The sequence below is a fragment of the Chelonia mydas genome, chromosome 7, assembly GCF_015237465.2.
Source record: "Chelonia mydas isolate rCheMyd1 chromosome 7, rCheMyd1.pri.v2, whole genome shotgun sequence".
NCBI lineage: Eukaryota > Metazoa > Chordata > Testudines > Cheloniidae > Chelonia > Chelonia mydas.
In genome coordinates, this window is record NC_057853.1 from 52,748,026 (window position 1) to 52,761,901 (window position 13,876).

Genomic DNA, 13,876 nt, shown 5'->3' on the forward strand with positions numbered 1-13,876 from the left:
TCTGTTGCCGTTTTCCAGTCTCTCCCTTTCCTATACTTTACAGCTACACATAGCTATGAGAATGCAGGGGACCTGTGGCCACTCTGAAAGGGACATCACTAGGATATTAAAAAGTGTGTGTGGAGGACAGCATGTTGCCTCCGTTTCTCCTTCCCCTCCCCACAAGTGTTTGCACCCATAAATCAGAATAAGGAGCCAAGTGCAGATGGGATCTTTGTTTTAACACGTGCTGAAATCCTCCCTCTGGCCATAGGTTTCAGGTGGAGTGAAGAGTGCTGATATTTGGATTGACCGATGGAGTCGAGTAGGCTGAAAATGTGCATGTGTGTAGCTTTCCCAAACTGCCAGCAGTATTAGAGAGATATGAAGAATGGGGAAGGAATGAAACGAAGGACATGCCTGAGAGTGCCTGGGAAAACAAACAAGGAGAAATACAATCTATGTCTCTCTCTAGTACCATGTGAATCTCCCCCAGTCCTCCAGCAGGAACTTCTTAATTCTGCAAGATCCTTGGGGCAGAGACCTTGTCTCATCTGTATTCTGGACAGTACTGAGCACATTGTTAGCTCTCAATATATAATAAATAGTAACTGTTTTACAGTTCTGTATGATGGCATTTTGACATGATAGCTTCATATTGCATCACAGCGTGATGAGATTTTGCTAAAACTATCACTTTGTGTCACCTTTTGCTGTGATTTTGCCGTACTGTGTTGCTGTGTGCTGCAACAATGCCAAACTGTGCTGCCATGTAATGACTCTTGTTTGCAATGCAATTACATTTTGATGTGAAATTGGCACAGTGTGTTTTTGTATGATATTTTAACGTGCCACCCACACATTATACTGCCAAAAAATCAGCACACCCTTTTGTTGTTTTGGTGCAATGCCATGTTGTGTTGTGATCATATAATGGGATACACAACAGTTCTTTGGTAAGGTGTATCAGTGCAACAAAAACTTTCATATAATTGAGGCCATAAAAATGAATGCCATGACCATTTTCATGATCATCACAGCCACCTGAGATCATGGCTGCTGTCACTTCATTGGGTGAGCGGCTCCCAGCTGCCCCTGGCCCCATTCAGCTAGCAGCTTATGGCCACCATGACCCCACTGGGACTTGTGTGGCCCATAGGATAAGAGGCTGGTAACTCCGTTGGGCTTGTTGTCCATTGTATGACTGACTGGTGGTGACGCACTGGGCTGTGGCCTATTAACCAGCTGGTGACCCCACCGAGTTAGTTCATGGCCAATTCAGTGAGAGGGTGGTGACCCCACCAGGCTTCTGACCCACTGGGCGAATGAGGCCATTGGCTCTGGGGCTGGTGAACTCATTGAGCTTGTGGTGCAATGGATGAGTAGCTTGCAACTGGATGTGTGACTAATGACATGGTTCTTGTGGCAAATTGATTGAGTGACTGGTGACCCCAGTCAGCTTATGTGGCCCATTTGGTGAGTGACCCCATTGGCCATGTGGCTGGTGACCACAATGGGTGAATGACTACCACTGGGCAAGTGACCCCATTGGCTGTGTGGCTGGTGACCCCATAGGTGCGGTCCAATGAGTGAGCAGCTTGTAGCACCCATGGGTCCCGCCCCAGGAATGGCTGTGTTTGGCTCCATTTCCCTATGACGTTATTGACATGGGCGTTCCCCCAGGAGGCAGTAGACGCAGAGGCGTGTAAACCGTGTGACGTCAATGTCAGGGAGAGGGATCCGGAAGCCGCCCGGCCTCTCCCGGCCTCATGGCGCCTGCGCAACATCCGGGTCCTGCGAGGTTGGGCGTCGCGGCCGCCGTGGGTTGGCCGCGAGTGAGGACGTGGCAGAGAGCAGGTCGGGGAGGGGGCACTTCCGGTGGGAGCGGCAGGCCCGGGAACCGGAAGCGGGGCCTGGCGGCGGAGCGCAGCCGGGGCAGCAGCGCCGGGAGGGACGAGCGAGGAGCACCCGTGTGAGTGGGGCGGGCTCGGGGCAGAGCTCGGCACGGGGTGGGGGGGCCATGCCCGTGGGGCCAGCTGGGGGCAACTGGCCCTTCACCCTATGGGGAGCGGGCTGTCTGGGGGGGGGGGCGCTGGGGCCTCGCTCCCTGCGCCTGGGCGGCCCCCATGAGCGCCTGGCGGGGCTGTGCCGACGGCTGACAGGCGCCGCGCCCCGGCAGTGGCTCACGTCGGGCCCCGCTTGCCAAGCCGCTTCCGTCGCTCCTCGTCCTTCCTTGAGCTCGCACCGGCTGGTCGGCCCCGGGCCGCTCGGCCCCAGGCCCCGCTGGTGCTACATAAAGGGGCGCCGCCCGCTCCCCGATCGGATGCGGGGGCCGGTCCCGGTCCCATCAGTTCGGGCTGCTGCCTTGTTGTTACATGCTCACTGTCAAATGTCTCACCGGCCGCAAAGGCAAGAGCTCAGGCGGAAACACTTAATCGCCTGTAATCCTCACGTCTCTTGCTGCAGCACTTTGCATTTGCACCGTTCAGCTGCCGGGCCTTTTAGGGTTGTGAGGGGCAATTGACCCACGCAGGGACCTGACAATTCTTAAGTGTCTGATACCCAGTAGACTCCACTGTACTGTATAGTAGACACCACTAGCTGTCCGGATCTGGGAATAGGATTTATTTGTTGTTTGTTTTTTAGGCTCATTTTGGGAAAGCAGGGAGAAAAGGGCTAATACAAGTGTGAACGAAAACTAACATGGTCTCTAAGGAGGAGATTCTGTCGAATGAAGAGAATCATCTTCTTAAATGGGGCTTGGAATCTGGTTGCATTGTGTTGCTAAGATGCACTTGTCTTTCACTTCCTTGAAACTGGTTTCTGGGTCAGGGAAGTGGTTGCTGTGACTTGGTTTTGTCATGGGATGTTTCAGCATTAAGGATGCTTTGTAAATATTTTTCAGCATCGGCACAGAAAAATTCTTACAAGTTTTCGCAAGTGTGGACAACTCCAGAAATCTTGTCTCCACTAGGAAAATTTTGCAAAAACATATCCCATTCTTGCTAACACCAGTCAGGAGTCCAGTTTCCCTGGTGATAACCACATTGGAAGCCCTAATGTAGATGGGCTTCTTGTTGCTGCTGCTGTTTTAAACTTGCTCAGAGTATAAGCAATTGACATAGTGCTTGAAATATTGGTGGTTCATCTACACCTGAGCTTTCAAAGTCACAAGACAAAAAGTATTTTTACCTGGAAAGGAGATTCTGTCCAGATCTACTGTTTTTGTTGTCGTCCAGGAGAGGATCTATTAGTTGAGCTCTAGTTTATGGGCACCCTAAAAAATGATGTGAGCTCTCCCAAGGATGTTCTGGTAGGTCTTCACTGCTCAGTAATACAAAATTGTCCCATGTAGATCAGTCGTTCTCAAACTTTTGTACTTGTGACCCCTTTCACATAGCAAGCCTCTGAGTGTGCCCCCCCCCCTTATAACTTAAAAACACTTTCTTGTATATTTAACACCATTATAAATGCTGGAGGCAAAGCAGGGCTTGGGGAGGAAGCTGACAGCTCATGACCCCCCCATGTAAAAACCTTGTGACCCACAGTTTGAGAACCCCTGATGTAGATAGTCAAATCCCAAGCTCCCAGAGTCTGTTTTCTTCAGGGGGAAGCGGTAGGTATTTTGGTTGAAGGATTGAGAGAGACCTCATACTAGGTAGGAACTCTGAATCACTGCTTTGGGAGGGGACTTTCCTTCATTCGTCCATACACATTGGTGGCATAAGGGAAAACATGTCCTTTCTTACTAACTGTTCTGAAAATGCAAATGCACACATTCCTATCTGTACATCTTATTTTGTTTTGGGATGGAAAGGAAGGAGCAGATTTATGTATTGACATGTCTGTTTAGAATTCATTGTAGCTGCAAGGACCTGTTTGTTGCTATGGCCAGAGTACTAGGATGGAATTGACTTGGAAGGGCGGTTGCCATTGGGTGGTGGAGCTGGAATGGACCGCCGATTGCTTTTCACCATGTATGCGTTGTGTTCTGGGCACTAGTGGTAAGAAGGTGTCTGAAGGATTATTTTATTTCTTTCATGACCTCTGTGACATTAGTACTACTTTGTTATTTCCTGACTGAAGGACTGTTTTCTTTCTGTAGCATTCTTGTTGTTGGAAGGAAAGTCAGTAATCCTAGAGTTGGTTGATGGTAACTGAGAAAGGGTGGGGTTCAAAGAATGACCAAAGTTGTCAACCTCAAAACCTCCACAGAAAAGACAAGGAAAGAACTCAGTGTCTAGCTCCTTTAGAAATGAGTTTATATGTTGAGAATTTATTTTTAAGGCTGATATCCTTATTGCTGAGCAAGACTCAGAATAGTGACAGTCCCTGTTCTGAAGAACTCACTGTCTAAAAGGCCACATGGAGAAGATGTGAATCACTGGGAAGCCTAGAAGAATGATTAATTTGAAGTTTCCCATCTTGCAAAAGGTGATCATTTATTGTGTGTTTTATGGTAGTACTCAAAAAAAATGGTTGGTGTTGTGCCAAAATATAGGAAGGCATAGTCTGGGCGGGGGGGCCGGGGGAGATACAACATACAAGCAGAATATTTAGAGGTATGGCTAGTATAATTTTAGTAAGTTGCGTATTTTGATTTTACATTTCTGTATCCATAACTACCCTTCAACATGTCCTCTCTTCCTGATCCTACCCTCATCTACAAATCTTAAACCGTATTACAACTTTTTATCAACTGCACTAAAGTGTGCAAAGTTCAGGGAACCAAGTCCAGATAATTTCCTGGGCTGTAAGATGTGAGAATGACCTGTGAAGTAGTTACATATATAGTCAAGTCGCTGTGGAACCTTTTTGAGAAATAGTTGGGGTTCCATGCATGTCTCTTGAGCCCTGCATTCCATAAATTAAGGGTGTAAGTAGACCCCATTAGCTGTCCTTTAGTTCTCCTCCCTCCTCTGTCTTGATCAATCACAGAGCCATCCTCTTCCTTTTTCTGTTGCATTAAACAAAAATCTAATTGTAAATAGCAAAAATAGCTGTGTGGTTAAAGTTAGGTTTAGGCTGAGAAGTTAGTTTTATTTGAATGTTTCAACAATTTTTGTCACATTACTGCAATTTGTAGGTGGTCTTGGGTCTTGCCCAAGTTGATGGATCAATTGACCAAACCAGGGTTGGAGATGGCTTCACTTGCCATGTGATGATCCCTGCTTTAGAAGGGCATGAATATGCCTTTTATGCCTCAGGGAAGAGCTCTTGGCTAAAGTCTATAATGTCTGCAAGGCCTTCTCAAAAACTGCATAAAAAGATGGCAAAACTCTGCTCCAGAACCTAATGCATCAAGAATCTGGGGTACCTTGTCCCCCGCAAAAGTGTCAACATGAGTAGGGTACTTTCTACACCTTCCTTGGATCTGCAGTGTAAAGTCCCAGGTTGAAAGGGGTTGTGTCCTCTTATAAAGATGCCTCTAAAGGAACAGGTAACAAGTTCCATTGATTTAGGGTCAGAATCTTTGGATGGAGAAAACACCATCTATGATTCCAGCAATTCCAATAAGCTGCCCAATAAGAAAAAGAGATACTGCCACAAAGATGCAGCTGGTTGCTTGGATGGATCTGGGCTGGTCAAATCTGTCTGACCAGACATATACAGGAGCCGACCCCCTCTCAAGGCTCTAGTGGAGGGCATTGTCAACTGACCTGGAACCTTCCTGGCTGTTAAGCCTAGAATTTCAGGATCTGTCGGATCTCTTCTTTCAAGATTTTCTCCAGAAAAGTTTTCTTTTCTGCAGATGAGCAATTGGCACCATGGAAACATCAGTTCTGAAGCAAACTTATGCTGTTATCAAATCTGTGAATTTCACTGTTTCTGTGGGATAAAGATTGGTGCCATGGATTTCTGTGATCTGAGGAGAATCAGTTCCTTAACTCTGTCACCTCTGTTCCTCAAGTGTGGTTTAGTGCAGGCATGCATGAGCATTTTTGGATCCTCTGGTGCCACCTTAGACTTTAAATCATACCCAGATGGAGAACATTCTAGTCATGGTCTGCCTTGGGATATTTGGACCTTATTGTCCTACACCTGCTTTAGCAATTTTTACAGCTAGAGGTGAATATAAGACACACACATCGTTTCCTCCAAAGAAAGTGAAGGCTCTTACATGGACCGCTTGATGTTTTCCTGGATCAGTAGTTATATGATGTGCAGTCAGATACTTACTGAGGAGCTAGTAGGATAGTCCTAGGAAGTGCCCATTCTACCTCATCCCTTGAAGAAGCTCTCAGCCGCTTCATTTTCTCCTCTAATTGACGCCAAGATTTTCCAGAACATAGCTCTGGAAGCATACAGACTGTAGCTCTGGCAATTACACTAATGGCTTTGACCAGGAAGTCCCATATTTATTTGACAACTTGGCGCTGAAGGAGAAAGTAGTTCTGTCTGTCAGAGGACTTGCTTAAACTGGCCAGAGAAGTCTGAAATCCTTCTGCCATTGCTGCTTCAGTTTCTAGGAAGCTTGATTCTATATATTGGGTCCTGAGAGAGGTATCTAAATAGTTTTTTCTAGATTTCTAGCCCAAGCCTGCCTGATATCTTGATCGCAAGTGTTATATCTAATGCCTGAGTAAGTGTCAACCCAGCCCTGAAAACAAGGGGTCAAATTTGATATGGTTGACCAGAAGGCATAATCCTCTGTAGTCCTGATTCCTATGCAGTCCGAGAATCCTTTCTGACCTTTTTGAAGGAGGCAAACATTTCACAGTGTGTTTTTTTTTTTTCAGCGACAAGTACTGCGGCACCAAAGCAGCATGCCTGAGAATGTTCAAGAGACCCTCTGAATCAATCTCTGAAGATCCAGATCCTCACTCTTCTTCCTTTTGGAGAACACTGTGGTCCCCGTTTTTCAGACATTGGAAGCAATTTCTTTGGACCGCTGGGTCTTGAAGATTGAGTGGGAATACTCCCTTCAGTTCAAGGCCAGGCCAAAATGCAGTCTTGGCTTCCCTTTCCCTTTTCAGGGATCCCTCTCACAAGAAACTGCTGGAAGTAGAGGTCTTGTCCCTGTTGAAAATGGGAGCTATAGAAGTGGTGCCAGAGCCTTACTGAAGGAAGGGCTTTTATTCCTGCTATTTCCTTTCCCTTCATCCCTTTCAGAAAGGTGATCAAGACTGGTGAGACCAAGTCTGTTTTCAGTTCTGAAAGGGAACTGACAATAGTATTGTCTCCTCTGGACCAATACATAAACTTTTCAATAACCAGTTTAAGGGACTCGTTGATGAAAACCGTTTCATACAGTTTACTATGTAGATTTTTCTTAGACGAGAACTTAAACTGAATTTCAGTCTGCTCTGTACAGATGTTAAAGAATCCATGATCAATTGTAACAGAGAGGGATTTGACCACCAAGTCACTCTACATTTCTCCTTCATCTGCTGTTACACAGCAACATGATTGTATATTGTGCACTCTGGTTGTCTTCTGCCCCTGAATCCTATAGCCTTTACCAGTTCAATGCTGTATAAACTATAGGTTTGGGATGGAAGAAACTAATGTGCACAAACTTATTATAGTGGACTCTGCTTAATTGGGGCATTTATTGGGATGTCTTACAAGTAACTGAAGTAGCCTAGTGACTGTCAGTAATGACCACTGTTTAGATGTGACAGTGTTAGCACGTTAGCATCAAAGCTACGTAATGGAATTCTGTGTAGCTAGTAGCGAGTAGTAAAGTGATGTTTAGCCATGTTTAAGTGTTTTTGATACAGAAGTTGCTAGTGCAGATTTCCAATGTACAAAAAACAAGTGCAGTTTTTTCCCTAAAAAAACCTTATAGGCTGCCTTCAAACACGAAAAATAATAAAAAAGCACATGCTAATTTTTTGCCTTTGTGGATTATCTTTTTAGGGGGAGGTAAAGATTTATATAATGTTAAAGTGAGAACTGAGTTTCTTCGATGGAAGGTGCATGAGAATAGTACTATTTATACTTCATATACAAACCAAATGCTTTCCAACTCCTATGCCAACTTCCTATTTAAATTGCTACCTAGTGTTTTCATCATATCAGGCATTAAAATGGGGATGTTCATTCTCAGTGGTGGACTCCCAGCAGCCACAAATACATAAAATCTAGTACAGCATTGTGATCAGGCTAACTATACTGTGCACATGGCTTGACTGCAGATGTAATGTCCAGTTCTCCTTTGGATATGGTCTGTATGGATCTTTAAGAATTTGTATCTATACAGATGCTCTACTCAAAGAACTACAGTTACTTCTCAGGAAATATTTTTGCATGTGGCATCTAAGCTCTCCCCAGTCACTTGGCTTCCTGGTTGAGTTTAGGGACCCTGGATTTAACATGTCAGCAAGCTGTGATAGCTTTCAGGCCTTGTCTTCACTAGGATAATAGGTATTTAAACACATTACCCTACGATTTTGATATATGTTAGCTAATCAAAACAGTTGCAGTTACAACATGTTAGCTGATTGAGGTAATCCCTACGTTCCCCGTTAGAGTTTACCTCAACCAGCTAACATGTTAAAATTACATCTGCCTCATCTGTCTAGATTTTTAACATGTTAGCTAAAACGTGTTTAAAATATCTCTTTTCTTAGTGTAGCCGTGACCACAGATATAGTACTCCCTCACACAGATAGGGCATGGGATGGCAAGGATATGAGGGACAGAGCTAAAGCTCTTTGGTATACCTAAATCTGCTTTCCACGGTTTTTATGTAAGTGTGATCTTATCTTTGAATTTTCTGGCTTTCAGGCACTTGTATTTTTTTCACAACAGCACACTGCTAAGTCATGGTAACCTTAACTGTAAGGCTGTAAACAAGGTCCTGTAGCAAATATGGTATATCTAAGCAGGTAACACAACCAGTATATTAATGTAAAATAACAGTGGGGATGCTCTGCTGTCTGTTTGTGAACCAAGCACGAAATTGGGGATTAGGTCCTTCTTTGAGCAGGGGGTTGGACTAGATGACCTCCTGAGGTCCCTTCCAACCCTGATATTCTGTGGTCCACCAGCTCTCTCTGGAGCAAGCTCTCACCAGCATGTCTGGCTCTGATTTGTGTGTTGTGTCTGTCACCAGAGTATTGAAGTGCTGCCTACTTTGTATTTGTATTAAGAGAAAGTTAGTGGATTTTTAATGCACATGAAAGCGAGGAATGAAGGGTCCCTCCATTCTGCAAGCTTCCTCTCACAATTCCATCATAGCATCATGCTCTTATTCCGGTCATTCTCTGCCCTTCCTGTTCTGGCCTTCATGTAACTTTGTTCATGCACCTCTACTAACTTGAGATTGGTTCAGCTTCAGTCTCAGGTCTCCTTTGAGCATTTGTCATTTTAAATGTTATTTTCTTATTTAATTATGGAGATAATTAGGATTTAAATTACTGTCCAGTTTATTTTAAAATGTCATCTTGACCCTATTCTGGATTCTGAATCCTTTGTACTCTGAGGTAATTAGTGTACATCCGTTTGTGTCAAGGAAGCAAGACCTAACCGACTGAGCACAGGGCTAGGAGCCAGGAACTCTTGAGTACTGATTCCATTTCTGCTATTGATTAGTTAATCCTGGGATGACACCTGTATTCCTTTAGTTTCTCTATCTGAAATGGGATACCTGTCTCTTCTTGTCGGTGATGTGAGGCTTAATAATTCTACAGTGCTACAGAAGTGCTAAGTATTGTTTTGAGGCATTTTGAAGCAGGTTGTGGGTTGATGGTGCTTATGTCCATTTTGAAGCATTTTCTTTATGTAGATAATAATTCTCTTCTCCCAGTAATTCCAAAGGCAATTTCTGGAAGGCAAGCTGGGTGGATTTGATTTAAATCAAATTGATTTAAATCATGATTTAAATCACTAGTCAGGAAGACTCAATTTAATCATGGATTTCTACATAAAAGTGCATTCTTATTGGTTGTTATAACCTTAAGACATATTCTTCACAACTCCGAGATGTAGGTTTCATTTTTAGAAGTGATTTTTGAGTGATTTATTTTGAAAACTTTTCAGATTAGTTTTACAGCTGTATCAGAAAATGAATGATTGTTTATTTTATTTACCAAAGGTAATTGAAGCAGATAGTTTACCTGCCAATGACTTCATAAATATCTCCAATTCAACAGGATATTAACATTTGGAGGATTTTCTTGCCATGCTGTATTAGGAGAACATCACCAGAGAGACATTTAAATTGTTTTATTTAACTAAAACGACGACGTTATGTATTCTGGATTTTTTTTCTTCAACAGAAAACATAATATTTTAACAAAACAAGCATATGAATTTTTGAATTTAAACATTCAAGTTTTTTAAAACCAGGTTTGTTTTTGTTAAAATTGTTTTTAACTAAAATAGTTAAATGAAATATATTTAAAAAAAAACTTAAAAAAAAAAACTAGCCATTTTTGCTGTTAACAAGCATATTTTCTCTGGAGGCACAAATCCACAGTTTGAGAACTTCAAAACTAAGCCTCTCTGATGGTATCTTCTAGACTGAGCACTGAGTCCCATTGGGTAGATAGAAAGATTAATCTAAATCTGTACAGAAGCCCCTGCAAACCCATAAGACTGGGTCCCTAATCTATGAACTATTGGAACTCATTTACAAAACTTTTCTTAAACGTTACATGAATATATTATCTCATACTATCGCATTAAAATTTATAATCCCTATTCCACAATGAGATACATTATAGCTCAAAGATATCTTAATTAAAACTATCTTTAGGTTTTTTCATTAAAACATTTTATCTATCAAAAAAATCCAGTTTAAATTAAAAAAAGCATTGATTTTTATCAACCCTGAAGGCAAGTGAGACACTTTTACTTTTGCATTTCCTTCTCTAGCATCTCACAGTTACTAGCAGGCCAGCTCCCGCGCAGCTGCTTTCATAGCAAGGGATGCTATTTGGACTATTGTTTTCTAATTGTGTTCTTTTTTCCCCTCCTTGCAGGTGAGACTAGTTTGGGGATGTGAACACAATGAGTGTAAACCAGCAAGCTCACACAGGGCTTCCTTATGGGCAGCCTCAGCCTGGATATCAGGGATACCAACAATCCGGTTATGGAGGGCAGCAAATGCCTGGAGTTCATCATTCTCAGTATGGAGCTTACAATGGTCCGCTGCCAGGATATCAGCAGCCAGCCCCTTCACAAGGTACTCTTAATCAAAACTTCGCAACTTAATAGCCTGTGAGTTTGAATGCATTGGGAATGCTTTTCCAGAGCTGATGGCCTACTGTTAGCTAAATGAATATTTTATGGTATAACTTCTCTTTAATATGAACGATACTCTATGCAAACTCTTCAGAAGTCAAGGTAAAAAGTGGGTTTTGTTGTGGTGCAGCCTCAGTGTTGCTTATCATTTGGTTGCATAGAAGCCATTTGACCAGCTCACTAGGACTTAATTTGTGGGCTACTAAAAAAGTTTAAGTGTTGAGAAGGCCCAATGGCAGCTTGTTCCCTATAGTTCCCCACTCATGTAGTCCAGGAGCAAGAATGCACAGGACAGTTTCCATGCTAAGCTTGGATTGAGGGCAGTAATAGGCTGATAACAGGCCATGTGATTGAGGCAGCTCCATATTCATCTGCAGAAAAGACCTGTGGCTCACTCTCACTCCTGAAAGATGAGGGCATGCAATCTGTGGTAGTGTTGGTGAAATGACTGGTACTACTGTGGCCACGTGTCTAATAAATAGATGTTACCAATTTAAATGGATACTGTCAGTGATCGTCAAAATTAGATCTGCTTTTATTTTGCATCTATTTGCAAGGCAGATCTAATGTTTTTCTCCATCTTCAAAACAAATGCTGTTGTAACAAAATAATTCAGTGTCAGCAGGTAGGCAACTAAAGAGCAACTCTGCTATATGGTATGGTAGAGCGGAAGAAACTGAATAAGAAAAGAGGCTTAATTTTAATGTTTTTAATTTGCTTTTCATAAAACAATTTAAAAACATTACCTTTTAATGCCTGTAAAGAGTTGGACTCTTAGGGCTAAAATTCTGTCACTCTGGGCATAGGCACCTCATATGATATCAACCACTGACCTCCTTCAGTCCTTCACCTTTTAATAGTGTAACACATGGTGTGCATGATTGAATCACTTCTACTAAGGTAACAGTAGTTCAGATTTTCATTAGGGACCACTATGGAAAGTTTAATGTTTGTCTTTTTACTGTAATCGGTGTCTGGAAGTTAGTTCTCGGGTTGGGGGGAAGATAACATATTCTCTGGTCACTCCTTTTGTTGTCTATGAAATGAAACTGCCAAGTGGCTTCCTGTTTGATACTATAAAAAGAAAAGGAGGATTTGTGGCACCTTAGAGACTAACAAATTTATTTGAGCATAAGCTTTCGTGAGCTACAGCTCACTTCGCTGTAGCTCATGAAAGCTTATGCTCAAATAAATTTGTTAGTCTCTAAGGTGTCACAAACACTCCTTTTCTTTTTGTGAATACAGACTAACATGGCTGCTACTCTGAAACCTTTGATACTGCAGTGATTGTAAGGCTTGAAAATACTTCTCTTTTCACGACCAGTGGCTGTTTTTATTTTTACCCCTTTCCTCTGGGTTCTGTTTTGGTTGCACTAGCAATAAAACACTGCTCAATTACAGATGTAGCTGAAATATTATTCACAAAAATCTAAGATACTGAATGCCTCAGTAAATTGGTGGCAATGGGATATGAACCTTTCTGCCTCTAGATCACCAGAACAAAACCAGCTCAGGTCAATAGTGACTGAAAGGTGTCAATATCTGGTGGTGGTTCGTTGGTCTAAGTGCAATGAGTTTGGTCTGACCTGTTCCCAGTGGACAGAGGCCCACATCGCAAAATACCATTTTACGATAAAGATAAAACCAGTAATTAAATGGGGCATGAGGCCTACTTTCCATGTCATGCTTAGAGGTGGTTCACTCGGGTTATAGTGGAAGCATATTAGTGGGATGGTGTGGAGGATGCTTGAATTACCTGATTGTGTGTACTGTTCCACTTGTGCAGATAGATTAAAGGCTTTGGTCTCTGGAACTATCAGTCCACCACTTCTCACCAGAATGAAATTGACTAGCTCTTTTAAAAAGCTTGTATATGACTGGGGAAGAGGAGAAAAGAAATGTAGGATGCTCTGAATATTAACATAACCGCCAGAAGTGGACATTTGTTCTTATGACTGCCAGATATGGGAGGGAAATGGAGGGAGACAAGCAACACAGCATCAGGGGAGGACGGATGAAGTTATAGTGAATTTAAATTAGATGAACGGAGCCTTAGTCTGAGGGACATGAGACTACTGACATATATTCCTAAAATTTCAGCTAAGGGTTAAGTACTTCATCAATTATTTTTTCTTGGTATTGTCTGATAAACGTGCAGGGACTTGATAAATGTGCAGCAATATATATTACTTTAAATGCAGGCAACTTTAAAAGGATTCAGGAGGTGGGGTGGAGCAACTTCTCCCTTGCTCTGCTGCTTGCATCACCTTCTGGAGCTGGCCAACTTCCTTCTTTTGTTCTTCCTTTTTTTGGCCAGCTGTCTGGCCATCTCTTCTCCTCCCTACCACATACAAAGGTGTATCTCACATAATGGTGGTAGGATTCATTTGCTCTGTATGATGTAAAGGCCATAGTTCAGACCAGAATCGTAAGGGGCTGGCAGAAATTTAGCACCATGTAACTTTAGAATTGCAGTTGGGACGACATTTAAAAAACAGTGGAGAGGGATCTAAAAAAGGTGGCTGCTATGCCATGCTTTTAGAGGAGAAATCCCATTTTCTGATCTGACTTTTATGGTAGAGATAGTCCCAGTTGGTAGCAGAGTAGAAGAGGTGCCATGCCACTAGTTTTCACTGTAAGTGGGATAAAGACATGACCTCACACTATTGACTGAGCAATAGCTAGTTCTTGTTAGTGAAATGTG

General features: G+C 42.7%; 1 protein-coding gene across 8 annotated transcripts in view; it reads left to right on the plus strand.

Moving 5' to 3' along the window:
- Positions 1-1,667: 1,667 nt before the first annotated feature.
- The window catches only part of SEC24C (SEC24 homolog C, COPII coat complex component), a 63,471-nt gene continuing 51,262 nt past the window's right edge, over positions 1,668-13,876 (plus strand). Inside the window, exons 1-3 of one of the 8 annotated variants that reach the window (XM_037903637.2) lie at positions 1,798-1,951; positions 4,267-4,413; positions 10,911-11,113. In XM_037903637.2, coding sequence (XP_037759565.1) covers positions 10,939-11,113 — 175 coding nt within the window. In that variant the 5' untranslated portion in view covers positions 1,798-1,951; positions 4,267-4,413; positions 10,911-10,938. Of the gene's footprint in view, positions 1,952-4,266; positions 4,414-6,719; positions 7,110-10,910; positions 11,114-13,876 lie in introns of all 8 variants that reach the window. The other 7 variants (XM_043550557.1, XM_043550559.1, XM_043550558.1 and 4 more) reach the window with 7 other exon arrangements.